The 27,210-nt window shown below is 34.2% G+C and overlaps 5 protein-coding genes across 6 annotated transcripts; 2 read left to right on the forward strand and 3 right to left on the reverse strand.

Moving 5' to 3' along the window:
* The first annotated feature begins 359 nt into the window (after positions 1–359).
* On the forward strand, positions 360–7,414 carry LOC119637805 (transient receptor potential channel pyrexia). Its single transcript, XM_038034128.1, has 7 exons — positions 360–956; positions 1,042–1,819; positions 3,684–4,028; positions 4,107–4,600; positions 5,102–5,185; positions 5,267–5,532; positions 6,543–7,414. The coding sequence occupies exons 1-7, from the start codon at positions 930–932 to the stop codon at positions 7,390–7,392; spliced, it is 2,844 nt and encodes a 947-aa protein (XP_037890056.1). The 5' UTR covers positions 360–929; the 3' UTR covers positions 7,393–7,414.
* A 15-nt stretch (positions 7,415–7,429) lies between these two features.
* LOC119637806 lies at positions 7,430–8,563 on the reverse strand. Its single transcript, XM_038034129.1, has 2 exons — positions 7,904–8,563; positions 7,430–7,818 (listed from the first exon to the last, which is right to left on the reverse strand). Exons 1-2 carry the CDS (start codon positions 7,968–7,970, stop codon positions 7,499–7,501), a joined length of 387 nt encoding a protein of 128 aa, XP_037890057.1. The 5' UTR covers positions 7,971–8,563; the 3' UTR covers positions 7,430–7,498.
* On the reverse strand, positions 8,564–10,532 carry LOC119637807. 2 transcript variants are annotated; one of them, XR_005247340.1, is made up of 4 exons: positions 9,927–10,532; positions 9,630–9,845; positions 8,676–9,551; positions 8,576–8,602 (listed from the first exon to the last, which is right to left on the reverse strand). XR_005247340.1 is itself a non-coding variant. In XM_038034130.1 (3 exons), the coding sequence occupies exons 1-3, from the start codon at positions 9,946–9,948 to the stop codon at positions 9,511–9,513; spliced, it is 279 nt and encodes a 92-aa protein (XP_037890058.1). In that variant the 5' UTR covers positions 9,949–10,532; the 3' UTR covers positions 8,564–9,510. The 2 variants fall into 2 exon arrangements, 1 of the variants encoding a protein (XP_037890058.1); XM_038034130.1 differs by having other exon boundaries at positions 8,564–9,551.
* Positions 10,533–19,027: 8,495 nt separating this feature from the next.
* On the reverse strand, positions 19,028–27,205 carry LOC119637804 (DIS3-like exonuclease 2). The gene is made up of 3 exons (XM_038034127.1): positions 24,345–27,205; positions 24,172–24,288; positions 19,028–21,544 (listed from the first exon to the last, which is right to left on the reverse strand). Exons 1-3 carry the CDS (start codon positions 26,990–26,992, stop codon positions 20,851–20,853), a joined length of 3,459 nt encoding a protein of 1,152 aa, XP_037890055.1. The 5' UTR covers positions 26,993–27,205; the 3' UTR covers positions 19,028–20,850.
* Positions 21,565–23,908, forward strand: LOC119637770 (V-type proton ATPase catalytic subunit A-like). The gene is made up of 2 exons (XM_038034039.1): positions 21,565–23,743; positions 23,807–23,908. Exons 1-2 carry the CDS (start codon positions 21,827–21,829, stop codon positions 23,906–23,908), a joined length of 2,019 nt encoding a protein of 672 aa, XP_037889967.1. The 5' UTR covers positions 21,565–21,826.
* Positions 27,206–27,210: the final 5 nt, after the last annotated feature.

Consider the following 27,210-nt stretch of genomic DNA (forward strand, 5'->3'; position numbering starts at 1 on the left):
TGAAGGGTTTTCGATCATTTTCAAATAGTTTTGCAAACGGGAGAATTTTTACCACAGATATTACACTGTTGGACAGACGGACATAGTTCGATGCGTTCTGAATTTGATACTGATTAGGAAGACATACGCTTTATGAGGTTTTTGAAGCTACCTTCGGGGCCTTGCATACGTTTTGACAAAATATATATACCCCTCGTCGTTCGGTGGTGTGTATAAAAAAAAAAGTACGCACATTAACACACTTTTCTACTAAATTTTTAATTCAAAAAAACGATTCCTTCTTCTTCATGTTATTTTTTCCAATTAAACCGCAATTTTAAATAAACATTTACAATTAATTAAAAAGAAACACTTGAAAATAAATAAATAAATAACAAAGAAAAAAAATAAAAAGTCAACAGCTTCACACAATTTTTCATTGATTACGGCGGCCATTGCCGTTGATTGTTGTTGGTGCTCTTTTTTGTTTGTTTACAAAATTTCAATGGAATTTATGCATGTGCTTGCCCGCTTCCCAATTCCGCTGATCGTTAATTTCACCTACTATCTATTTAGATATACGAGCAGCGCGAAGTGTTCTGGTGAGTGTTGTTTTGTTCATTAATGCAAGATCACGTCTAACAAATTCAGTTCAATAATTTTTTTTTTAATATTTGGCTAACAATTAAATCAGTAGCGGAAAAACTATTGAACGGAAAAGTGTTTCTTTAAAGAAATCAAATCAAAATTAGACGAAACCGAAAGAAAATCATTATAAACAAATCGTTTTATAGCCATGAATACATATACACAAATCATTACATTGTTTCAATATTCTACGTAATGGACGGTTATTAGCACGGCATTAGATATAATTAAGAAACTTTTTTATCTCTTTTGCTTTCGTTTCTCGCAATTTTTCCAATACCCCATATCTCCGTTTACTCACAATGGAGAATGTAAGATTTTCAATTATTGTAAGTTTGATATATGTAAACGTGATATTTTACCATATTATTAAGAATTAGTTATTCATTTGCGCTTCATTTTGCACCTATCAAGGAAAACGATCTGAAACGTATTTCCGAGAGCGGTATTGACAACGACGTGTTCTTTGACAAACGCAGCATATCAAGCGAAAGCAATTGCGCTGGCTACGATGGTAATGAGTTGATCATGTGCCAGCAACAACAAGCTCCAACTTTGTGGGATAGCAAAGAAATTGAGAAAACTTTGAGTCAAGCTAATAATGCAGAAGAAATATTAAATATGATTAAAAACACTAAGTGCACTGAATTGGTAATAGCACAAAGTGATGTTCAATTAGCTTTGTTGTATTGTTCGTTGCACGGTTACTTGGAATATGTTAGCTACTTACTCGATCATTGTGACATTGATCCGAATTGTTGCGATTCACGCGGACGTACACCGTTGCATTTCGCCTGCTATCGCGGTAATGCTTATATTGCAAAAGTACTTTTAGATCATGGAGCAGATCCGAATTGTTGGGATGCTAAAAAACAGGTAACACCATTACATTGCGCCGCCAGTGCCAAAAGTGTAGAATGCATTTTGCTATTGCTGAAACGAAAAGCTCATATAAATATTGGTCTCGAGCGACATTCTGCATTACATTTTGCCATCGAACGTGATGCTGTCGAATGTGTCGAGGTACTATTAAAGTATGGTGCCAATCCGAATACTCCTCAAGTTTATACGGAAACTCCATTACATACCGCCTGTGCTCAAGGTTTCACAAAATGCGTGGAATTACTATTAAATCACGATGCTGATGTGCGTTCCCAATACGGTGAGAGTAAAATGACGGCATTACATTTGGGTAAGCATCAAATACATATTGTTTTCATTTTCATCATAATTTTAAAGATATTTGCATATATGTATATATGTTTGTATGTATGTATGTATGTATGCATGTAATAAATAGAAAATAGATGTGCATCTTCTACGTCATGTTTATTTTGGAATTTTTCAATATAGTGTCAATAAATTACGAATCGTTCGCATTAAGCAATTATAAAATAATGTGAAAAAATTGTTAACATAAATCATTTGAAGTACGGAGAGCCTTCAATTCACAACAGATATATATATAATATATAAATAAAATATGTGCATTAAACTTATTTAAATCTACATACGATGTATTTAAAAAACAAAAACCGTTAATCAATCGACTTACTTTAGTGGTCATAATTAAAAGAAGAAAATGAAATCTTTTCTCCATATGTTCTGTGATGGTCGATTTGTATTTGTAGGTGAGCGGCAATTTGCTCAAAGATTTTTCTAGCGATTGACTCGCTCATACCTTGACAAAAGTATGGAGCAGCGGAATTTTTGTAAATTACAAAAAGCTTCTTCCCAATCAATTTGTCTTATGGTGTAGGCTATAAATTCGCTTAGGTATAATACGATGTGTCCTAGAAACATTTTCCCTATAAGTTTCTGTGATTTTTAAACGGGAGCTTCTTTTGGTGTTACTCTACTCTCTCTCTCTCTCTCTCTCTCTCTCTCTCTCTCTTCCTGCACGCATCAAAACGAAATTAGTGTGGACGAATGAGTTCTCGAAAACGGTTTCAAACGATGCATAAAAGTTACTATAAAAGTAGTAACTGTTTGCTGTACGAAGAATCAACATTTTAATGATTTACTTTGAAAAAAAGACCACAAAACAAGTTCCGTAACATTGAAAGGAGCAAACCCCTAAAAATATTTCGGATTTTTTTTTTGTTGGCGTAAGAAACATATTGAATCTTGTACAATATGGGGCTAAACTTCATTAATAGAAAGAGCTTGTTTCCTTAAAATTTCGGACTTTCGGGCAACCGCTTTGAAAACTCCGTCAATATTTCAATGAATTTTTTTTCAGTTAAAAGCGTTTTTAGAGAGTGAAAGCGACTGCTTGACTGCTTTGTATATAATATTCCTGTCAATAAAGTAAAAGTTTGAGGTGCAACTTTTTTTTGGACTTGATTATGCATTACGTATTTTCTTATCACTTCCTTTGCCATCTTGCCACATGTGAATTGTAAAATGTGTCGATTACGTCTTCGCCGTCGCACATTTGCATTTGAGACAGTTTTGCGAGTATAAACTTCAACGAAACTTGAACATGGAAAGGGATTCTTTTTAGCCCCGGAATTGTAAACTAATCCAACACATTCCAAAACTTGAAGCGCGCTGCCTTCCCTCACTCTCTCCCCTCCTCAGTCCTTAGGTAAGAAATATATACTTAACAGTTTTCGCAAATATTATTATTCTATTACTTATTTTTCCATCCAAAAAAAATTTCCCAAAGAGGGAGGTTTTTTTAAGCTATTAAAGTGATTTCCCCCTTAACGTGAGCGTAGGTGACACTTTCTTTTTGCACTTGCCGTTGCAAAAGTTAACCACGGAACTAGGTATCGAAAAAGCAAAGAATAAAAATGTACCTCATACATTTAAAATCATTTATTAAGTGTAAAAATTTTAACTTATAACTGCTTAACTATCAACGCAATGAAAATAAAACCGAAAGTTTACTAACTTCGTTATAAGTTGCCCAGACTGACTTCACTTTCTCATCAAACCAATCCGCCTTTTACCAAGAAGATGTGTTTGAATTATCCAAATCATTTTTCAAAACTATTATAAAAAGCTAAATTTTTCATTATATAAAACAATCTTTTGTTCTTTCGTCTTAGCCGCTGAAAACGATTACGTAGACTGTGTACGACTTTTGCTGGAGCATGGGGCCGATGTTGATTGTCGTAATGGTAGTTATCAAACCCCGTTACATTTGGCTTGTTTTTCGCAATCTTTAGAAACTTTAGATCTATTAATAAAACACGGGGCCGACGTAAATGCTGTATACCGTGATGGTCGCACGGCTTTACACGCTGCAATGGTTAAACGTTGGCGTTGTTTAGATTGTTGTAATATTTTGTTAAGAGCCGGAGCGAATGTTAATAAAGCAGACAATTATGGTTTTACTCCTTTGCATACAGCAGCCTCAAGTGAGCTTAGCAACTGCGTTTACGCTTTTATCGGTAAGTGAATCCTATATTAATTACACGCGTATATAGGTGTGCGTAAAAATAGTGAAAAAAATATTTTCTATGAAATAGAACATGGTGCAGATGTGACTGCCCGCACGGATGGCAACGTTTCTGCTTTGTCATTCATAGTTCGCAGTACACCTGAAGTTATACCGAAATTCATGAATAAAATGGATGCGTCTATTAAGGTGTATGACCATGAAATCGGTGATGTTAATTGCGAAATAATATTAGATTTTCGTCTTTTGGTACCTCCTGGAGCTTTGGAAAGGGGTGAAACGGAACTGTTACTATGCTTAATTGAAGTCGGGCAAAAACGTTTTCTCATGCATCCGTTATGTGAGACCTTTTTGTTTTTGAAATGGCGTCGTATAAGAAAATTTTATTTGATGAGTGTTCTATATCATGCTTTATATGTGATTCTCTTCACGATGTATATTGTCGGCGTGTATGCCCATCATTGTGTCAAAAATCAAAAATGTCAGGCGCCCATTCATATAGTACCCGTTGGATATTTTGTAATTGTATTGAATTTAATATTAATGGCTAAAGAATTATTTCAGGTATAACTATTCGCATAATTACAATAAATACGAATGTACATGTTATGTGCATATCCGTAACGAAGATCGGAATATTTCAAATGTATAATAACTGTGTCGAAACAATTAATTTGTCAATATTTTGGTCTATATTTAACTTTTGCAGATGTCAAATGCTAATTGAAATTAATGAAAATCTTGATTTAATCAGCATCAGAACAATGAGCGTCTTAAGACCATGCCAGTTAAAGTATTTTCTTCGACGCTCTTTTGCTTTTTCGAAACGTAATTGTATTCGCAAATCTCAGTGACTAGTTTCGTAAAATGCCGTCAAATATTTTATCTTTTGTCTATCTAATCGATGATGCTTTATATGTGTGGACAGACACATGGAAGAGCCAAAAAAAATATCGAATACGACATGGCACTACCCGAAGTTTCGTTGCGGAATTGTGTGTAGACAGTTACATTTGTATAAGTCTAGTGTATCATAAAGACTTTTTTTCCTTTCAATATTGACAGATGGCTCATGGTTTACAGGGCTATGCCAAATATTGGGAGAATTGGTTGCAATGGTCCATAATCTTTGGCGTTCTATTGTGTGTGGTTAGTCTTATTTTCCTTCTTTTTTTTTTTCTTTATCTAAACTTGGAATATATAACTTCACATTGAATTTCTTCTTCTCAGACCCCAGAAATTTTGGTAGTTGACGCACTAGCAACAGTTCCTATTTGGCAGCATCATGTAGCCGCCATAGTAGTATTACTCGTTTGGTTGGAATTGATGATGCTAATCGGTCGATTTCCAATATTCGGGGTTTATGTGCAAATGTTTACAAAAGTGGCGGTTAACTTTGGAAAATTCTTAATGGCTTACATTTGCTTACTAATTGCTTTCGGATTAAGCTTTTCAGTACTTTTCAATGATTATAAAGCGTTCAGGAATATCACCTGGTAAGTGCTACTAAAAAAAAAAATTGAAAACTTTATAGTGCGGCGATGTCGACTATTAAATACCCTACACCACATTGTCTAACATAATTCTTATTCAAAAATTATACCCTGTTTTTATACGGACTTACTATTATGGAACTGTACCTTAAAAGCTAGACCTTTTTGCAAATAAAGGCTCAGTTTCCATAGGAATAGTTGTGCTCGAGAGATTCAAAAATTGTGGTACGCATTCAAAATTCAGCATAGTTAATTTTTATGTGAAACTTTTATTATGGATCAACTTTCATCATAACTTATTAAAACTTAAACTTTTCTGCCCTAAAAGCAAACATAGTCGCATAAATTCTTATATATGGCAGAATCCAAAAATAGGCGTGGGTAGTCCAAATTTTACACATTGCAATTTTTTATCTTAAATTATTATTATGGATTAATTTTCATCGATCCATAACAGTAGTTTGATATAAAAATTAACAATGCTGAATTTTGAATACTTTTCTTGCGAAAAGTAAGTGTTCTTTCTTGCAAAGAGGTCTCACTTTTAACATACAATTCTATGATAGTAAATTCATATAACAACAGCGTATAATTTTTGTGTTCTATGGCAACAATAAGAATTATATTAGACAATGTGGTGTAGTGTATTTAATAGTCGACCTAGCCTGACTAAAATGTTTTCGCTTTTCCTATTATAATTTGCTGCAAAATTATATAAGAACATAAGTTCAAATATCATATACATTAGGTTAGAAATTATCATATATTATATCATATATTAATTTAGTATATATTAAATAACGTACAGACGCGATTATTATTACAGTATATTGAAGACTTTTTTCGTTTCAGCAAAGCATAATAATGGATATTAGAAAATTGTTGTCTATGCCGAACAACAATTTTTTCTGATATTAAGTTTTAGGTTATGTAACTTTTCAAAAATTACGAATATATAAACTGTTATTTAAGACTTATTTAAAGTTTATATTTTTTCTTTTTTTACATTAAAGGTCTTTATTGAAATCCATTGTAATGATGTCCGGGGAACTCGAATTCGAAGATATATTCTATGGCGACGTAGAAGTCCAGTACCCCGTAACTTCTCATTTCATATTCCTAAGCTTCGTTTTATTAGTAACAGTTATCTTAACAAATTTAATGGTCGGTTTGGCTGTTAGCGATATTCAGGGCTTGCAGGTATGCGCTACTTTAGATCGATTAGTTAGGCAAGCCGAATTGGTGTCGCGATTGGAGAGTTTGTTTTTCTCTCGCCTGTTGAGGGGTGCTCCCACTAAATTGCTGAAAATCTGCAAACGTAGCGCTTTATTAAGGACTTCACGTAATAATTTACAGTTCACTATACGCCCAAATGATCCCCGTGATAATAAATTACCCGATGATATTAAATTGAACATCTATAAACTGGTGGCTGAACGTCGTGATCGTAATCTAAGTATAAGAAGAAGAAAATTTGAAAGTAACTACAGTATGTTTCAAAGATCAATTGAAAAACAAAATTCAACAGCGACACCACCAACTAGCAGAAAACACTTTCGCGACCATGATGAAAATCAAAGGTCTCAAAGAAATAGTGAACACGAGTACCTATTAAGACCACGTTCGGCCACAAATGTCCCGCAAACGCTAATGGGTGAAACGGAGGTTGCTTTAAAGTTGAAAAATCAATTTAATGGTCTGTCAGATATACGCTGGGAAATGCAACAACTCAAGATACAAATAACAAAACTAAATGAAAGATTTGATAAATTTCTAGATGGTACGGGCACAAAATTAAGTCGTCTAAAAAGAAATATTGATCACAAAGTGCCAATGAGATCAGAAAGGGAAATGAAAATGTAAATCATTTATTAAAAAAGGAACTAAAAACCAAAAAAAAAAAAAAAAAATCAATTCTTAAACAAGAGAAAAGATACTTTTATTTTCAAATTTCAAGATTCCTATTACATTAGCCTGGGACTTGTGTTAACCATTTGTCTCGACTTTGATTCCAAAGTAAGGCATCTTTCGATGGAGGAAATTCATTTTTCTTTAATTGAGTCCAAGTTTTCGTTTGAGGATTATAAATAAAAGTTGTCCCATCTGATTCCGGAAGCGGTGTTGTGCTAATTGCCACCGGAATACTGCGATCTGTTGTTAAAGGAAATAACTCTGGCTGCTTGTTGGAATTCGGCGAAGGCTTATTAGTATCAATAAATTCATATTCCAAATTTGGATTGCTGGGATTATTGGGAAAAGCCCCGACCCACATAATAAACGCAATACATCCTGAAATAATTTAACAGAAGCAATCATATATTTCTGAAGCATTTTTCACATTGTCTTAAAACAAAAACAAAAAACCATTTCTTACCGAGAAATATAAAAACTTTCATTTTGTGAATGTTATCAATATTTTCTACTTTTTTACGTATTAACATGCAATTCAGTACTGAATGCAGAGATTACGCCTTGTGTTTTCGTAATGTATAAATATAATCTTATATTTTATTGGTTTCGCAATCTAAAGCCTTACTTAATATACATATTACGTCTGTGCATAAATTCGTAGCCAACTTTGAATGCTAGACAAGCTTAAAATGTTTTAAGGAACTTTCCGTTCGTTTGAAAAGTTAATTTTGTGCTTATTTCTGGGCTTTGTAGTCGTCTAGTTCTAAATTCAGAGTTGATGATAAATCGATGACCATCGAAAGCGAGTAATGTCTTTCTTTATATATATTCCTAAGAAAATTCCGCCATTGCTGATATTGACAACACGTTCTTCGTTTTTACGTTCTAGAAAATATATTTTTTTTATTTGCTCCATGTTCAGCATGCGACTGAACGTCGTACACGTTCCTGACCTCAGAATGTGCGCGCAATTTCAGGTTTCGCTTAATGAATACATCTGATATATTTGCTAGCGAAAGAACATTTGCTGCAAAAGTTTGCTTAGATCCAATACTTGATTCTTTGTCGTTTTTACAGTTGTTATATATATATATATATGTATATATATATATATATATATATATATATATGTGTGTGTGTGTGTGTGTATGTATATACATATCTACGTACATATTTAGATGATGTCAGAAAATTAATTATTTACAATAAATGCAATTCAAAATTCATTTACTCACACAATTGATCATTATAAGCTTAGGTAGATCTTAGCTATTATATTATCACAACTAAAATATTATTTTGTAGTATAGTATGCTGAGTTTTCTGCAAAAATCTTGAAAACATAATAATGGTGGCAGACAGATATGCTTATTTACTTTAGTTAAGAATATATATATGTATTGTACATATATATACTTCATGTTTTCAAATATCACAAGTGTTAGATAGATCTAATGTAACCTTTTAGAAAATTTAAAAAAAAAAAGATGAAACAGAAACAAGTTTCCTTAAAATGAATTTTTCAATTGGACGAAGTCATTTAAAAAAGAATAAATTTTATATTTTTTGAATGCACTGTTCGCCCTTTATGAGATTTATTGGCGATATTTGCGTGTGTGTAGCCGATAAATATGTTTAACAAATTTAATAGATTCCAAAATCGACCATACGGCTACAATGCTTTAGCAGCAGACGGTATTGCATTTGATAAACCATCTCTTCGCTTACTTACTACGGTCGCTTTAGAAGACCGATAAAAGTTTTTGCTTTCAAAAGGGTTCCGTTGAGAAATATCTCATTACCAGGGGAAAGCCAAATTTCGATCACGCAAAATCATGTACCACCTATCAATTTAAAACCCATCATACAATATGAACTTGACTTATGACTTGTCTTTCTTCCTAATCTTTTCAAATTTCCAAACAATGAACATTTTTTTTTTTTTTTTTTTTTTGTAATCAGCATGTTGCCAAATTTAGTTTTAATTCATTTAATTCATTTGTTCCAAATTGTTCTATATTTGTAGTATTTATGATTTTATCAAGGAAAGAAAAAAAGTTTCCTTTAAAGTTAGTCTGCGCCGCATATTCCAAATCGTCTTGCTGTAACATCTAGTTAATGCATTTAATTTATTAATAGTTACTTAAAAACATGTATGAATAATGAAATCAGTTTAGTTACCAACTAACCTTTGCCACAGCGTCTAGCGCAATCTAAACGCCCGGAATTATGATAATTGACACCATCTGTCCCACAAACGGGGTTATATTGCATAGTTGATGGACATGATTGCCAACAGGTTAGAAAACGTGGTGAGTCCGTTGTCGGTGTTGCAGTCGTTGACGTAACTGTGGTCTGGCCGGTAGATTCTTGTGGTCTAGCATTGATTGCAGTAATTATAAAAACTGTAAATATATTCCATTAATTGATTAGTGTTTTTTTTTTTTTTCGAAAATCGTTCCAAATAATCTGAAGTTGTCCCTTACCAAATAAAATAATAACCTTCATGGCAATGTAAGTTTGCAGCGTAATTGACAATTTTTGAAACTTACCAGAGCTTATATTAGTTACTACCAAATGAAAAATTATTTTGCTTTAAATCAAATAATTATATATACACCCCGATTTATACTAATGCGGTTTAACACCGCATGCACTGCATCACATAAAAAAAGAGAAAATCATTTTGATTTCGTAATTCGCAAGCAATGCTAATTCTCTTCAAATTTTTTTTTCTTTCTAAACCGGAATATAGGAGGTCATATTAACTTTCTTAAACCATACGTAACAGCATATTTATGCACGCTTGAGAAGCAATAAAAATTTTCAGTTGAACTGACTATATCCAGATTTGTAAGTTATTAAAACTCATAAGTTTACTGGAGCTTAGCACATCGCATCTAGTGTGATAATAACATGAAGCGGGCTTAAATTAGTTGAAATATTGAAACGAATTCGGAAATAAATATATTTACTATTTTTAAGTAATAAAAGCTTTAATTAAAGAGATGAAATAAAGATTTATATTATTATAGCTTTCCTTTTTTTTTGTTTTCTTTGGCGTACAGACCGGTTTAAAGCTACTATTAAGCAATTACTCTTGAAAATAAGTTAAAAATATATTATAATATAATTTGCAAAAAAAATGATCATCAATATACATATAATAAATTGCCAGATATTCAGGAAATAATGAAATCAAATTTTTATCTGATCTTTACACTGACATCACGATGAGTCGTTGAGGATAAAATCATTATTAGAAGTAAACAAAATATAAAATGGTATTTATCTTCTTTATAATACGAACTATTTGGATGGATGACTTACATTAATTTTTAATATTTATAGTAGTATCATACTTAGCGTATGGTAATATATAATAGGTGCTTGCATTGCACTACATAAGATAGTAGTTTTCCATTTCATATTATTGAGTGAATCAGCGCATAGAGATGCTAGTCTGTTGCTCGAAGACAATGAGTTGCATGACATATAGTACGGAAGCCCTGCTCAAACTTTCAAACGGCCTAGCAGTTGATAAATCAACGATTATTAAATGTTTATATAGGAAATTGGCTACCATACGAATTGACGGAAAATGCTTTTTTGATTCGTTTTAACATCGCGGTTTCATTGCTTGCCAGGCAAAAAAAAGAGGAGCTTTCTGTGGCGTATTGTGGTTGGCGATGAAAAGTAGGTCTACTATAATAATCGCAAGCGCAAAAAGGCATGAGTTAGTCCAGTAGAGCCGTCCACCCCACACTGAAGTGGAATATTCATAGCGATCACGTTTTGCTAAGCATATCCCACGCCAAACATACCAAATCAATATCGTTCTTTTAAAACGGTATCGCCACGTTCCCAGAAATAGTTGAATATGATGACAAATATTTTTATTAATATATATTGTACCATTTTTCTCAAGATATCACATACAGAAGGAGAAGGAGAGAGAAAATCAATTAGTAAAATAATCATATTAAATGGTAAATATTTATAAAAAAAAATTGCAAAACACCTGAGTTCGGTCTACAGTTCTCGGTATCGAGTAAACTCAATTATCGAGTCGATGTACCGAGTTTACGGCAGTCGATAAAGTATGCATTTTTCTTACTATCGTATGAAAAACTAATCGATCAAAAGACTCGCTGTCGACTAGCGTATTCAAAGAGAAAATAAAGTAAAATATTGTTATGAAATGCCCGTATTTAATAGAAATAATAGCTATAAAGGTTACGTTTTTTCATTAATGCGTGACGAAAATTCGAAAATGATTCAAATATTTATTTTCAATGCTTTTATCTGTTGGTACGCTAAATAAAAAGGGTATAATCAAGTAAAGCTTACAAGGAAACATTTTTGAGAAAGATTAAAAAAGACCTAGAAAGTTTAAATAAAAAATGAAGTTGTCATCCTTGTTTCTTAAACTTTGTTTAAATTCGGTTTCCCCTTTTTCTACGTAGATGTTCTCCGTTTGTTTTTTTTCGCGCTGTGTCGACCACTGTCATATAAGAAACTTGTGATTATTCAATTTTTTTTTTATTTTTGCTTAATATATGTTTTGACCCTTCTAGAATACATGGAAAAAAATTTCTTTTTACCTTGAAGTCTTGGACATAGCGATTAGCATTGTTGTGTGCAACTTAACGACGGTTTGGAAATGGATATCCAGTACTCAGTCATCCAATATTTGGATTTAAGCCGACGATAGCCGGATCAAGGAAATTAGCGGACTTTGCTAGATGCTGCAAACCAGGGAGGTTGAAGTATAAAATCTTCAAGAGAAGAGAATGAGGAGAAATATTTGAACTTGGTAGGGCAATTTTATGACCACGGAATTGCGTATTAATAAAAAAAAAATAATTAAAAATTTATTGTGATAAAAAAGTATATAACACAGATCAAAACTTTACACGCATCTATCTCGAAACACTTTTGAAATCGGCAATCAGCATTAGTTAACAATATTAATTTTAAAAACAATATTAATTATTTTTCTTCCTTCGACATTCTCTAGTGAAAAGTGTGACTTTTTTCAAAAAATTAATTCAAACAAATTTTATCAAGAGAAGAGTGTCCGATTTTTGGACGAAAATTAAACTTTTTCACTCAAACACTCGCCAGTTGGTTTGGCAACTCTCCGCAAGCGCTATGGTCATATTTTTTACTTTGTTTGCAAAAATTGCGTAATTTCTTCTTTTATTTTTTATTTTAGTTTCGTCGAAAAGTCCCTTTCTAGCTTTTTGCGATCCGCCTGAGTGGCCGAGTAGGCAAGGGTCTCGACTAGCAACTCAATAGTCGTGGGTTCAAACCTCAAGTGCGGTAGAGTTTTTTAATAACAGCCGATAGCCCTAGTTGCTAGTGCTTTAAGACTTTAGTCTTAGAATTTATTCTCTGGCTAAATTTATAATAATAATAATAATAATAATAATAATAATAATAGCTTTTTGCGTGTTGTTGCCTACAAAGGTTTGTGTTGGTTTGCGGCGTTTACAGATTTTCTCTTCGTTTACTGCGTTTTTGATAGCGTGAAGTTTGAGTCTAATTTAAGAGATTTTTTGAATACGTGGCAACATTTTCTGTTTTTTCTTTCTTTCACTACCTCTATTTTGTCTGCTACTTTCTGACATGGAATGTTTGTTTAAATCATGTTGAAGCAAAACAGACCCTGATTCTAAGCGATTCATTACATGTTAGGTTTGCGAGCGTTATTGTCATACGAAGTGGCAGCAGGTATTATAAGCCTTGCTGCATATGCAATCCTTGATCCTTCGACAGGATTATGTTGCTCATGTCCCGACACTAGCAAGCGGAAGTTGAATTTTATAAATTTTTCATGGAGACGAGGAATGGTTTTTTGAATTAACTAAAAGTCTCGTGACATTGTGCGCAAAGTTTGAAAAAATTAAGCCAATCTTCGATGATTGTCGTTTTCTCCCCCAGCCTGTAAAAGGCTAACTCGTCGTGTACCGCGCGGTACTTCGCCTCCGTCCTCGCCTAAATCTCATATGTGGGTTCATCTCTTCCGACAAAGAACATTAATCTTTCCTCTACTCAGCTGCTAACACATAAGCTACAAATAAGCCGGGAAGCACTTTATCTATGCTGATGTGGCAAGGGTATCTCCTCTCAATGGCGTCACTCTGGCTATTCTCTCTAAGTATCCAAAGAATATTAATAAAAGGAATAAATCCGCCTCTCCCCTACCTGTTCGAGTGCTGAGCATGTCCCACAAGCTTCACAAGTAAGTGTAGCCATTCCCTTTACTTTCTCCCCAACTCAAAATTCTCTACCTGTGAATCCTGTCGTTCCTAATAGGGCTTACGTTTGCTTGACGGTAACACCATCCAGAAAGGCAATATTCGTGTGAAAGCTGATGCCTGACACCTCTGAAGATAACATACAAAGTTGTCTTGCGGCAAAAGTCTCATCCGACAATTTGAAGTTTGTTAGCATTTTCAAGTTGGCTCCATCTCAATATAGAGCCATTTCGTCTTTTAAGGTGTTGGTTCCGACTGAGGATATGGAAATCTTGTTAAAAAAAACCATTGTGGCCAGTTGGATCCTTAATGAAGGAATTCACTCCTTGGGAACATCCCGGTAATACTAATTCGGTAGTTCTTCCACTCTTAAAAGAAAATAAATGTTTATGCATACCCAGTAACTTTCGTTTACCAAAATGTTAGGGGCCAAACGCAAAAAATTCGATCTACTTTCCTAAATTCAATGAGCAACGAGTTTTTCTGTTTGGCTGGCAGGGAAAGCTGATTAAAGCCTGATTTACACTCATCGCAAGTTTTTCACATTTCTTTCCACGTTTTTAGAAATTATCGATTGGACCGCACTGATGGTGGTGTTTTAATTGCCATATCTGCTGCAATCCCGTCCTATTCATTTCCCACTCCACGTTCTATGAATTTCCCACTCCTCCTGACATTGCATTTATTGTCATTCGGGCGAAAATTGCCTGTAAGCACTTATATGTAACTCGCTCCTATATTCCACCAAATGTGGATATCTCTACTTATAAAGAACATGCTGCCTCACTTGTGAAGAGGCCGAAAAGTTTAAACCTACCGATATTGGCATAGAGTCGCGGGAATTTAATTTGCTACAAGTCACTTGGTGTTATAGTGATAATTCTGGCTGTATGGTCCCCACTTCAACATCTGATAGAGCTATTGTGTTATTTAATAAATTATTTGATCCTAATGTACTTCAATACAACCATACTTCTAATTGCAATGGTAGTCTGTTTGGTCTTTGCTGTACCAGCTTCACGGAGGTAGCTGTAAATTGCTGTACTCCTTCTAGTTTACCTGAGAATACGTATTATCCAGCAATTTGCAATTCCTTTCATCACAGGCATGATGGTCAATTGAACCATTCTAATTTGTCAAAGTTCCTCAAATAAACATTTTAATTTTAATAAAACCAATATCTCACTGCTTAAACCTAATCTTTCACACTTTATGCTCGATTTTTCGACTGGGAATATTACAACCTAATTATCATTGTTCTGTAATCTATAAAATCAAGCTATTTCTGCATTCGTTCCGATCAAACAACATCGCCTTCCAAGCATGTGCCCGCCTTGGGGTTAAGAAAAGTATTAAATATTACAAAAATTGGAAAATAACTTTTCAAGAAGTTTATGGAAATTGGTTTTGCTTATGACTATTTCGTCTATTCTGTTGAAAAGCACCGATTTAATTATCTCAACCACCAATATTATTGTAGATACTTTCAGCTGATGAAATCCTCGCTGCTTCTTAATCCAAAATATTTTTTTAATCTTTTCAACTTCAAAAAAATCTCATATCCCTCGCAGTCTTCTTTCAATGGCTGCGAGTACTCTGATGATATTGAAATCCCAAATCTCTATGCTGAATACTTTCAACGGAACTTTTCAGCTGCTGGTTCGGATTTAAATGTTAACTAACCCTACCTTATAACCAATTCGGTTCCGTTTCCTAACTTGGTCATTGCAGAAAACGAAGTTTAACATACTTTGAGGTCTCTTTGATATATTTTTGCGTCTGGGTCTGGTGCCATTCCATCATGTAAACCCAAATCGTGTTCCAACGAGCTGTGCGGTGTTATTTCAAAGATTTTTAATCAGGTCCTGAAGTAAGGTGTTTTCCCTTTGTGTTGGAAGAATAGTTTCCTTATTCCGCTTCATAAATGTGGAAATAGACCTCACGGCGAGAACTATAGAGGCATTACCAAGTTGGGTGACTTACCTGAATTGTTTAAACGAATTTTTACTCAGCATTTAGCTTTTGCTAAAAGAAAGATCCATTGTTACGAATCTCTTACAGTTAACTTGCCATGTTTTCAAGACTTTTTCCAGTGACTCTTGCACGGATGTCGTATATAGTGATTTTAGTAAAGCGTTTAACTTAATTAACCATAACTTATTAATCTTCACACTCCAAGCCTCTGGCTTCCCTTTATACTTTGTGAAATGTATAGGTTCTTATCTTCATAACAGACCATTCAGAATTCTGTTTAACTTCATCACCTCGGATGAGTTTCCCATGACGTGCGGCGTCCCTCAAGGTAACCACTTAGGACCCGTTTTATTTGATATAAACATTAATAATCTCCCCTCGCTTAAATCGGTTAAATCCAGCCATATCTTAATGTTAAACGATGTTAAACTGTTTTCTTCCTTCTCCTTGGAATCTCAATCGTATCAGCTTCAAATTGACTTAAATAATTGGTTATATGATGCTTGTTAAATTTTATAAAATTTCGTCGATTAACACAAGCAGATCCGTTCATCGATTTACGCGTTCTATTTCCACCAATGATTACGTTTTGATTTGCACATCTCTTTACGTAAAACTATGTCCGCGCTAAGTTTCATTAAGAGGGGATCCAAAGAGCGTAAGGATTCTTACATTACCGAAAGACTTAATTAAGTTAATAAATGGTACAATCGATTCGCCCACATTGCTTGTTGAGATAAACTTTAATTTCCATTACCACTTATGAGCTGCTTAACTCGCTCAAAGTTGCTTGCAGAAACATAAATGATATCTATCACTTAATTTCAATATCGGATCCTTTAAAGTATATCAAAAGAACTACGCTTAACTGGCGCGATTTGCTTATGTGGTTTTTAAACTAACTTGCAATCTTAGCATCTCACCATGATTGGAAAATTAACTGGTGTTGTTTTCTGTTATGGGGTGCCAATCTTTTGCATGTTTGCAATGGCTTAGGCGTCCACTTGAAATTTGGATCTATAGTATCTGTGGGTGTGCCTCTGTGCTAGTTATGTAGATGCTTTTTTTCTTTGTTCCTTTCTTTTTTATTTATACATGAATTATTATTATTATTTTTATTTTACTTCTCCTTATCTACTTTGTACTAGCTTTTAATAATAATTAGCACAAGATTTACTTCTAAGAGTCAATTGGATCCGACTGTTAACTTATTTCAGCCACGTTTCATGTGTGAATAAATAAATAAATTACGCAAAAATCAATATGTATTTTCAAAAACACTTATGTATTTCACTAGATATAGATATGTAAATTAAATGTTTTTTTTTTTTTTAATTCAAATTTGGACAAGTGGTGCTGTTTTGGGGCAGACGCTGTTGAGCTAAATATACTACCATTTACTAAAATTTCAAAAAAAAAATTTTTTTCTTATACTTGAAGATTATGCATAATAACCTCCTCAAATATTATTATTCTGCTACTTTCGCTTCCATCGAAAAAAATTGCCAAAAAAACTCTTCTTTTGCCTCTCTCCACTTTTCCGTTTTCATATTTGAATACCTATTGTTCATTCTAAAAGGTGCTTGCGTTAATTTTGGTTATTTTTATACCTGAAGCGTGGGGGATATACTCACGTTGTTTTTTTTTCATAATGTGTGTGACACCAAAAAGGAAGCCTCAGAGATCCTATATAATATATATATTCTCTTGATCAGCATGAAATTCTGAGTTGATTAAGCCATGTCTGCCCGTCTGTGTGGTGTATGTTGCTGACGTTCTTCTGGTCGCAAAAATGAAAATATCGACTTCAACTTCGACAGAAACATTGGAAGCTTTTGCACGCAGGTTGGTATTGAAAATGGGTTGAATTGGTTACAGCAGGAGCTCGCAGTGGAGCGCAAACTGAACGCAAGTCCGGTTTTCTGAACGAATATTTGTGCTCGTTATTGAAAAATTATAGAAGTTAGTAGGCTGATAATTTCCACATTTACTTTACGAAACACTCTACTATTACCGGCAAGAAGGGAAAAAATCAGCCATTCCCACACAAAAGTTACTAATGATTAAATTTTTTTCACTTTTTGGAAGGTTTATGCTTATTTATCACAAAGCAAATAAGACAAAATGTTTAAAACTATTTTGTATATTCCTCAAATTAATATATATTATCTGCTTAAAAATGGGTTTATTCTAAAATGAATGTTATAAACCCCGCTATTAATTTATTTTTAATAATACTAGTGATATCAGTATAAGTAGAAGAACTTGAAGAACAGAATGCGAAAAGCTAAGTGTGTTTATTCTAAGTTAATTATGATGGGCCCCGCCGAGTACAACTTTCTTACTTGTTTGACTTAAAAAAGGCAATTATTGAGAAAAGTTCTGAGCAAATCCATTTACAAATTATTTTCATGAATTTAAATTTACAACGCTTTTATTTCCTTTAATATTAGATTCAACTCTCTTGACTCCACTTTTTTCTGAATGAGTTTCTGCAAATATTGTACTTATATACCCTTTCACAAGCAAGTCACCATTATCTAAATTGATCGCGACATTTTTAATCCGTTAATCCATTTTCCCGTTAAATTTCTATCAATTGTTGTTAAGCTTTTTTTTTTAAGTTTTCCACTTCGTTTAGAATTTTGTGTCCTAGAAAATAATTTTTATGAAAACTCACATTGTCAAATATGGCATTTTCATAACAATACCCTAAATGAGTTTAATGCGGTCAATCTTTCTGCCTATGCACTGTGCTATTACGCGTCCATAATCACCCTTGTAACGGACAAAAACAATTTATCATTCGCAACAATTGTTGGTCTAGAAGTCAGCGCAAACACATTTGTCAAAATATTGGCGTGATCCACTAAGGGGAAAAAAAACTATAACTCACTGCCTATTAGAATAATGACAGATGATAAGCTCACATCAAGCAAAATATTTTATAATTTTTATATATTGATGTATTGTGATGGGTATCTATCTATCTGTCAGATATTTTCGTTTAAAAATGAAGGTGTTCCAAACTTTCGCAATCCCAAAAATGTTAAGTCTGTACATACATTCGTAATGAAATTTTAACGAATGTACGATGTGGTCCTCCACTCCGATTTACTACAGAGTTTGATTCTAATTGGCCAATTAAATATTTGGAAGCATTTGCAAGGAGTATAAGCTACGAATTTTGTAATTGCTTTGTAAAATAATTGACCAATTCAATAAAAATTTGAAATAAATTTATTATTATTAATCATTTATTTTTGTCGAATTATCTCAATAGGGACGCATACTTTTATTACTATGAAAACTGGTTTGCAATAATGTTCACAATCAGAAATCTCTTATTAAACTTAAAAAAATTTAATTTGCTATTATAAAAACATAACAATTGGTCTCTAATATAAAATTTCCTTTTAAAACATACATAATCTTTGTTCTTTTCAAGCAGAAACCCTCAGATTAATGCTTGCTGCTATTAACAATGATGTGAAAGAAAGAATTGCAAGAGATTTATTTTCTCGTTGTTATTAATATTATATGGCAGTAGTGTAGTCCATTAAAGGGTTTTTCAATTTATTTTCACGGTTATAGAAGCTAAAAAACTTCTATAAAACACAATCTATTCCAAGGAATTTTCGTTTATTTAAGGTTTTATTGAAGTAAATGGCCTTAAAATTGTTTCATAAGACTTTTACTTTTATGAAGAGTACCTGGAAATAAAATATTAATCAAGAACTAAATCAATTAATAGCGATCGCAGGATGAAGTATTTCAATTTCTTAATCAAACTTCACCAAAGTGTTTAACTCAGTCATTGATTTTACTCATGAGATGTAAATTTGGATGTGTGGATATCATTCTGGCTTTCTTTTAGGAGAAAACGCATCGAATACTGTATACCGCTGAAAAACAAGTGCGACTTCTTCACTTAAAGGCACTAGCTTTAAGCTATATGTAATATGCATAGATAGCATACTAAAGCGATAGTTAGCATACTAAAGCGATACAAAAAAAATAGTTTCTTCGAGCTTTAAATAGGTATAGTTTGGTGCCAAAAAAGACAATTTATGGAAAACTTTGCTTTTTCTGTTCAATTCAAACGATATTGCTGTCAAGTCTTTACGAGCGATTAGCAGTGGATGCATTATGATATCTAAGCTCAAATAACTATAACACGGAGTTGAGGAATCGTTCGCCACGAAAATCTACGATATCGGGAACTTTTTTACTAGAAAATTGACGGACACTTACTCACGCAATACAACACGTTTAAACGTCTCTGGGGAAGATTACAAATTTCGGATTGCTTTTTAATCGAAAATGAAAAAGGCATTGAATTCACAAAGAGAAGATAAGCTTGAGTAAACGACTGGAAATTCGAATAAGGAGCGAGTTTAAATATCACATTTTGCTCATATAATATTCTTGCGATAACATTTTAAACGTCAAAATTTCATAATACAAAACACAAAACAATAGGTTGTTTCGGTCCGTATCTTAATCGAACTTCATCAACTTACCTAATATATGTAAGTTCGCTGATTTCATTAAACGATTTGATAAAGTTCGAATGAGAAGCGGAACAATACTTTTAAAAAAAGTAGATTAAAATACTTATAATTAAAAGCTCTTAAATGTTAATGTAAACTGATTAATCTAAAATGATCCGAAGCGATCTATTAACTTTACAATTTTTACTATAAAAAATGTCCAATGTTTAACTCGCGGTATACTATAAGGGAAAATCAACGTAAATTCTGTATGCGTTTGAAAATAGAACAATTTGTTTTATTTAAAATTAAAACAAACAGAAAATATTACAGTAGTATTAAAACAAAGCAGAATTGAAATTTTTACCATTCACAATTGTTTCTCTCATCGGATTTAATTTAATCTGTCTTTTACAATAATTTTTTTTTTTCGTTTAATTGCGGCATATATTTTACGCGGTTAAAAAGTCCGAGTAAACTCTAAAGTTTAAAAAAGATAGATAATTTTTACTATCCTGTCCTTGTGATTTTTTTTTCTAATTATTACTTGAGTTTAAAATAAAATTTTATAGGTAAAAATATATGTGTTTAAAAATATGAATTTCATACGCTCACAAAAATGCGCCTTGACGCATACATATGTCACTTTTAAAAAAGTGACAAATGTAATATTAATCAAATTAATTAGGTTCGGGAATTTCAGAAGGCATCGTATGCCATTGATATATTCTGCGGTTTTTCTTCTTTTTCTTACACGGTCTTGAGCTGATTGAATTGGAAGTGGTAGTTGGTTTGCTACTATCTTCATTTTCGGACACAGCATTATTGGGGCGATTTTTTGCTGTTACATGAATATTGTCACCGTTCATATCATTAGTAGATATGCTATAATAATGTTTCTCCTTTTTTGCTGAGGTCGAAGATGATCCCATGCTATTCAAATGTCGTTGTTTAGGATCCGGGGAAGCCAAAAAACCGCACAATTTATTATCCCAAACGACCAACTTGATCTCAATCGTTGAGAAAAGTTGTAATTTTATCGGGGGCTTTGTAGAATTTTTCTCAATGACCGTAATATATGAGGGCACATGCGTGGTATCAACAAGCACTTTTTGCATTTTATAATTAATCGCAATAGTGTGACCCGTTTCGATCGTCACGACATTAACTAAATGCTGATAGATCTCAGTAACTACAGCCTTGAGCGTTAGCGACTGTTTGGCTTTGATATAACGTTTAAAGAATAGATTAACAGAATCATCACCCGCATTTTTGGCGTTAAACTTTTGATCATTACACACTTTAGCCAAATAATGCAATTCTTCGCTGGTGCGTTGAGGCGGCGGGCAATAGTTGAGGGCAGCAGCCAATAATCTAAAAAATATGCAAGATAATAATAAAAAAAACTATTAAGGAATTATTAAGAATTTCTTTTTCTCATTGCAAGGCAACTCTGTGTTTTCAAAACGTTCACAATAACGGATAGCATCGCAACTACCTTGTGCGTTCAGTGTCAAAATAATTTTCACCGAAGAAATTCAAAAAAAATTATGAAATTCTGAATTCAAAATAATTTTGTTGAAAATCTAAAATACTTTGAACGCAACTATATCGGCTGCTTGTAAATAAGAATTAATTTAATTGTGCGAGAGTAAAATGGATGACGATGAAAATGATCAAAGTTTGCTATCGTCAGAGACAAAAGAAAAACGCGATGAAGGGAACAGAAGCGAAACTGTTACTATTAACGATAAAAGCGGAAAATTCGATCCTGGAATTGCAATAAACTGCGAAGGTTATCAAGCAGCGAAGCGCACCCGTCACGGGAGACCATCAATTTATGATGATGTTGACGAGAAAAGTCTTGGACGTGTTTATAGTGTGTCTGGACCAGTTGTGACAGCTGAAAATATGGTAGGGGCTGCTATGTACGAACTAGTTAGAGTGAGCTACTTTGAATTAGTCGGCGAAATTATCCGTCTAGAAGGTGATCTGGCTACAATACAAGTCTACGAAGATACTTCTGGTGTGACGGTGGGTGATCCGGTTTTACGTACCGGCAAGCCACTTTCTGTTGAATTGGGCCCAGGTATAATGGGTAATATTTTTGACGGCATTCAACGTCCTTTGCGTTCTATACGTGATGTCACTGAACTGATTTTTATACCGAAGGGTATCAATGTTGCAAGTTTGCCACGCGATATTAATTGGGATTTCACCCCAATCACTGGAGTTCGTGTAGGTTGTAATCTAACTGGAGGTGATATATATGGCGTAGTCTACGAAAATACTTTGGTAAAACATCGGTTAATGTTACATCCTCGTTCAAAAGGTCGCATAACTTTCATAGCTCCGCCTGGAAATTATACTTTAAATGATGTTGTTATGGAGACTGAATACGACGAGGTTAAGACAAGTCATACGATGTTACAAGTGTGGCCAGTACGTCAGGCTCGCCCGGTCACGGAAAAATGGCCATCCAACGTTCCTTTGCTAACAGGCCAACGTGTTATAGATTCACTGTTCCCGTCCGTTCTGGGTGGCACTACTGCTATACCAGGCGCCTTCGGTTGCGGAAAAACAGTGATTTCTCAAGCCTTATCCAAATATTCAAACTCGGATGTTATAATTTATGTGGGCTGCGGTGAAAGGGGCAATGAAATGTCTGAAGTACTGCGTGATTTTCCTGAACTATCCATCGAAATTGATGGTGTTACCGAGTCGATAATGAAACGTACCGCTTTAGTCGCTAATACTTCTAATATGCCGGTCGCCGCACGAGAGGCATCAATTTACACTGGGATCACTCTGTCTGAATATTTTCGGGATATGGGTCTTAATGTTTCTATGATGGCAGACTCTACTTCAAGATGGGCTGAAGCATTGCGTGAAATATCCGGTCGTTTGGCTGAAATGCCAGCTGATTCGGGCTATCCCGCTTATTTAGGAGCTAGATTGGCTTCGTTTTATGAACGTGGTGGGCGTGTCAAATGTCTAGGAAATCCGAAACGAGAAGGTAGTGTAACAATCGTTGGTGCAGTGTCCCCGCCAGGCGGTGATTTTTCCGATCCCGTAACATCGGCAACTTTAGGTATTGTCCAAGTATTTTGGGGCCTGGATAAAAAGCTAGCGCAACGTAAACATTTCCCATCTGTTAATTGGTTAATATCCTATTCAAAATATACTCGAGCCTTAGATGATTATTACGAGAAAAACTTCCCTGGGTTCGTACCGCTACGTGTCAAAACACGGAAAATTTTACAGGAAGAAGAAGATCTATCCGAAATTGTACAGTTGGTAGGCAAAGCATCCTTAGCTGAAACTGACAAGATCACATTAGAAGTAGCCAAAATGCTGAAAGATGATTTTTTGCAGCAAAACTCTTACACGCCATACGATTGCTACTGCCCCTTTTACAAGACGTTCGGAATGTTAAAAAATATGATCGCATTCTACGACTTAGCAAGAAACGCCGTTGAAAAAACAGCTCAAATGGAAAATCGGATCACATGGAGTAAGATACAACAATTTATGGGCAGTTTATTATATCGATTGTCTTCAATGAAATTTATGGTAAGTAAAGGATGAAAGTAAAATGTTTTTAAATCAAAAAAGGTAATGAGAAAATTTTTCAAGGATTCGGCAAGAGATGGCGAGGAAAAAATCTTAAAGGAGTTTCGTACACTAAATGAAGACTTGACATACGCATTCCAAGCTTTAAAAATCGACTATTACTAATTGATTCGACTAACTTTTGAATAACGTTTTTATCCGGTAAATTAACAAATAAATTATTATGTTCTTTATTCTACTTGATAGCTACTGAAATATAAATATGATAAACCATCTTTTAATCGATATGACAAATATTGTGTACAAAAGTCGAAAAATATTGCAATGACAAGAGGGTAACTAAATGATAAATGTGTAGGTGATAAGCGAAATACCTAAGTTCGTTTGATAAAAGCAAAGGCTAATATAAATCTTTTGCTTAGACTTACCTATGCACTAAAATATCAGGATATCGCCTGATTGGACTAGTAAAATGTGTATATATTGGTATGGATAAAGCGTAGTGCCAAAATTCAGTCTCAGCCTTGCCTTCACTACAAAAATAACTGCAAGGACAAGCAAGCGTGAGTCAACTTCTATAACTACATGAAAGAACACTTACCGAGCACGAGCCATTGGTTTTGTCAATAATGTATTCAAGCATGCATCCATGGCTTTCGGATCACTCGCTTCTCTACATAGGCGTTGCATACTCGCGTAAACTGCTTTTGAAGACCTAATATCAAAGTCTAATCCCAAAGATAATAGGCGTTCACGTAGACTTTTCATAGATTTTGAAAGCGGAGACGCATGATTACGTAGTATTGAAGTATCCGGAAAATGATTATATATAAAACGGGCTACCGATTGGTTGGCCAATAACATAAATTCCTCTATAAGGAAATTGGCTTCCTCTCGGCTTTCGACCTCATAGGACACCGGTTCACCACTTACAGCATCGAGAGTGAAATGCAATTTGGGATTATTTATCGATAAAGCACCTTTCTCATAGCGCTGAGCTCTTAGGTTTTGTGCGATCCTATGCAAAGTTATAATTCTCCACCTTAGATCTGAAGGTGTCCAATTATTGTGAATTTCTGGCAAGTCGTGAACATCAAAGTTTTCATTTGGATTATCTATAATTTTTTGGGCGTGCTCGTAAGCAAATTGGGAGCACGAATTGATCAGAGAGCGCGTAAATCGTGGTTTACCCATTTGCTCACCCTCCAAATTCACACGCCAAAATACCGAAAATGCATACTTGTCTTCGCCTGGCAATAATGAGCAACGAGCACACAAGGACTGAGGTAGCATATGTATTACTTCGGTAACAAGATATATTGAGGTAGCTCTTTCCTTTACAATATTATCTAAGTCGCTATTTTCGAGCAGAAAATGTGACACATCCGAAATGTGCACCCCAATTTCGTATTCGTTGTCGTTAATTTTCTCTATAGAAACGGCATCATCTAAGTCCCGAGCTGTCAACGGATCAATCGTAAATATACATTGCTGTCGCAAATCCAGACGCGTACTTAATTCCTTATCGCTGATAGGTGACAAAGGTCTATCAAACATATCTTGATATTTTTGATCGTATGGCTGCACATCCTTTAATCCATTTTGCAGTAATATAGCTTTGATTTCAGCCTCTAAGTTACCTACTTTGCCAACCGGCCGCAATAGCTCGCCTATGCAACGACCGTTAATGTCTGTCTCCAAAATTTGAGCCAAGTACAATATGCCGCAAATTTCACTTTTGTTTTCCGGCGTTATATGGTCAGCACATGATTCCACAGGGACATACATCATAGGTACTCTCATATCATGCGGTCGTAATTTATAATAACTTTTTTCGTTTAGTAGTTTGGTTGAACTTTTAAAACAAATGGTACCGACAATTTGGCGCAATTCAGTTTGCCTCACGATTGAAATAACAAATGCTTTAGGGCAATTGTCGGAAATCACAACAGCTGAAGTATCCAATAAATCGGTTACGTCCTCTAATTCAGTATCTGGGGACGATTCAGTATCATCATATATATTTTCTTCCTCTTGTAAACTAAATGAGTGATCTTTGCCACCAAATATGTTCTCAGATTTTCTGCTAGCCTTCTTTGAGTTTTGCGATTGAGTCGTGCAACCCCCACCGCCACCGGAGTTCATGACGAAAGCCCGAACAACATCACCTTCAAAAGCATACCGCCGTGCTACCGGTAATAGTATAAAGCCATCCCTCTCACCACCTTCTCTGTCAGTGTTCAGAGCAACAAAAGCCTGACGATTATTCTTACGGTTAATACGAATCTCTTCTTCAACAATACGACCTAAGCCTCCCTGCACTAAATTTTGAGCATATGCCTCCAAATGATCAATATCACTCAATGAAAATTTCAGCTTTTCAATTTTTTCCGTTTGGTTTTCACCCAAATATTCAGCCACAATATCGTTCACATATTTGGTAAACGAGTCATGTTCACTTGCCTGAGTCGTTTCTTTATTTTTCGATTTCCGATTACGTTTCTTTTTCGCCTCACCATTCGTCTTACCATTGGTAGCCGTGGCAGCTGTTTCCTTTTGCGTACTCGCACTACTCACGCTCGACATCTCTGAATCTCGACGCGGTCTATTATTCACAGAGGGGTCGGATTCATAATGTTTACGGTTACCAGCTGAGGTAGAGGGTCTTGAATCAATATCTGATTGCATATCAAACAAAGGGAAGTCTTTTAAATGTGGTATATTCTGAGCAAGATGTTGTGCGTGCCGTTTTAACGGATGATTATTTATTGTCAATTTAGATAACAACAATTGAAGGCCTGTGACAATTTTTAGAAGCTCTTGTTTTGTTTTGTGACTTCCTAACGCATAAACCTCTTTGTAGTTTACTTTGTGCGAATTTGTCATACAACTTCCTCCATTTGTGTGCGATTCACTGGTCGTGGCATTAGATATTTTTATCCGCAATTTTTTCATTGCTTGATTGACGCGAAGATCATTCGTGGCCGAAATGTTCCCAAAATGGTTGGCTGCTTCCTGCTCCTTTTCAACACTACGTAAATGATTAGACAATTTGCCTCGTAAAATTTTACATTTATCATGTATGCCATCATGTTTTGTTTTTTCAGCAAACATATTTTCATACTGATTGCCGTTAATTTTTGTCACTTGTTCTTTGAATATTACATTATTGACATGCACATTAACTGACTGAACTGGATCCATCTGGGATTCATCCTCGTCTGTGGGTGGATTTTCTTGATTTTCCATTTTTTTCTACCAGTTTTTTAAAATTTTTTTATTTTGACTTGTAAACACTTGAAATTTTTTGAAAAATTTAAAATTTTTAAGATAATAATGTTTTTACTTTAGAAACGTATATTTCTGGTGATTTGTGTGAAATAATAACAGAAGTTTATTATTCCACAATTTCTGCTTTTTAGCAAATAAATCACAAACACAAAAAGTCCCCAAATAATTGTCAAAAT

The sequence above is a fragment of the Glossina fuscipes genome, unplaced genomic scaffold (assembly GCF_014805625.2).
Source record: "Glossina fuscipes isolate IAEA_lab_2018 unplaced genomic scaffold, Yale_Gfus_2 61, whole genome shotgun sequence".
NCBI classification, from domain to species: Eukaryota; Metazoa; Arthropoda; class Insecta; order Diptera; family Glossinidae; genus Glossina; species Glossina fuscipes.

Excerpts from the sequence above, each read along its gene's own strand:
- LOC119637805 (XM_038034128.1), top strand. The coding sequence starts at position 930 with ATGGAGAATGTAAGATTTTCAATTATT. Across the intron at positions 4,029-4,106 it reads CTGCGTTTACGCTTTTATCG|AACATGGTGCAGATGTGACT; the intron begins GTAAGTGAATCC and ends TCTATGAAATAG. Across the intron at positions 5,533-6,542 it reads GCGTTCAGGAATATCACCTG|GTCTTTATTGAAATCCATTG; the intron begins GTAAGTGCTACT and ends TTTACATTAAAG.
- LOC119637806 (XM_038034129.1), bottom strand. The coding sequence starts at position 7,970 with ATGTTAATACGTAAAAAAGTAGAAAATATTGATAACATTCACAAAATG. Across the intron at positions 7,819-7,903 it reads GAAAGTTTTTATATTTCTCG|GATGTATTGCGTTTATTATG; the intron begins GTAAGAAATGGT and ends AAATTATTTCAG.
- LOC119637807 (XM_038034130.1), bottom strand. The coding sequence starts at position 9,948 with ATGAAGGTTATTATTTTATTTG. Across the intron at positions 9,846-9,926 it reads GAAGGTTATTATTTTATTTG|TTTTTATAATTACTGCAATC; the intron begins GTAAGGGACAAC and ends ATATATTTACAG. Across the intron at positions 9,552-9,629 it reads CGCTAGACGCTGTGGCAAAG|ATGTTACAGCAAGACGATTT; the intron begins GTTAGTTGGTAA and ends TGCATTAACTAG.
- LOC119637770 (XM_038034039.1), top strand. The coding sequence starts at position 21,827 with ATGGATGACGATGAAAATGATCAAAGTTTGCTATCGTCAGAGACAAAA. Across the intron at positions 23,744-23,806 it reads TGTCTTCAATGAAATTTATG|GATTCGGCAAGAGATGGCGA; the intron begins GTAAGTAAAGGA and ends AAATTTTTCAAG.
- LOC119637804 (XM_038034127.1), bottom strand. The coding sequence starts at position 26,992 with ATGGAAAATCAAGAAAATCCACCCACAGACGAGGATGAATCCCAGATG. Across the intron at positions 24,289-24,344 it reads AAACCAATGGCTCGTGCTCG|TTATTTTTGTAGTGAAGGCA; the intron begins GTAAGTGTTCTT and ends TTGTCCTTGCAG. Across the intron at positions 21,545-24,171 it reads CCTGATATTTTAGTGCATAG|ATTATTGGCTGCTGCCCTCA; the intron begins GTAAGTCTAAGC and ends CATATTTTTTAG.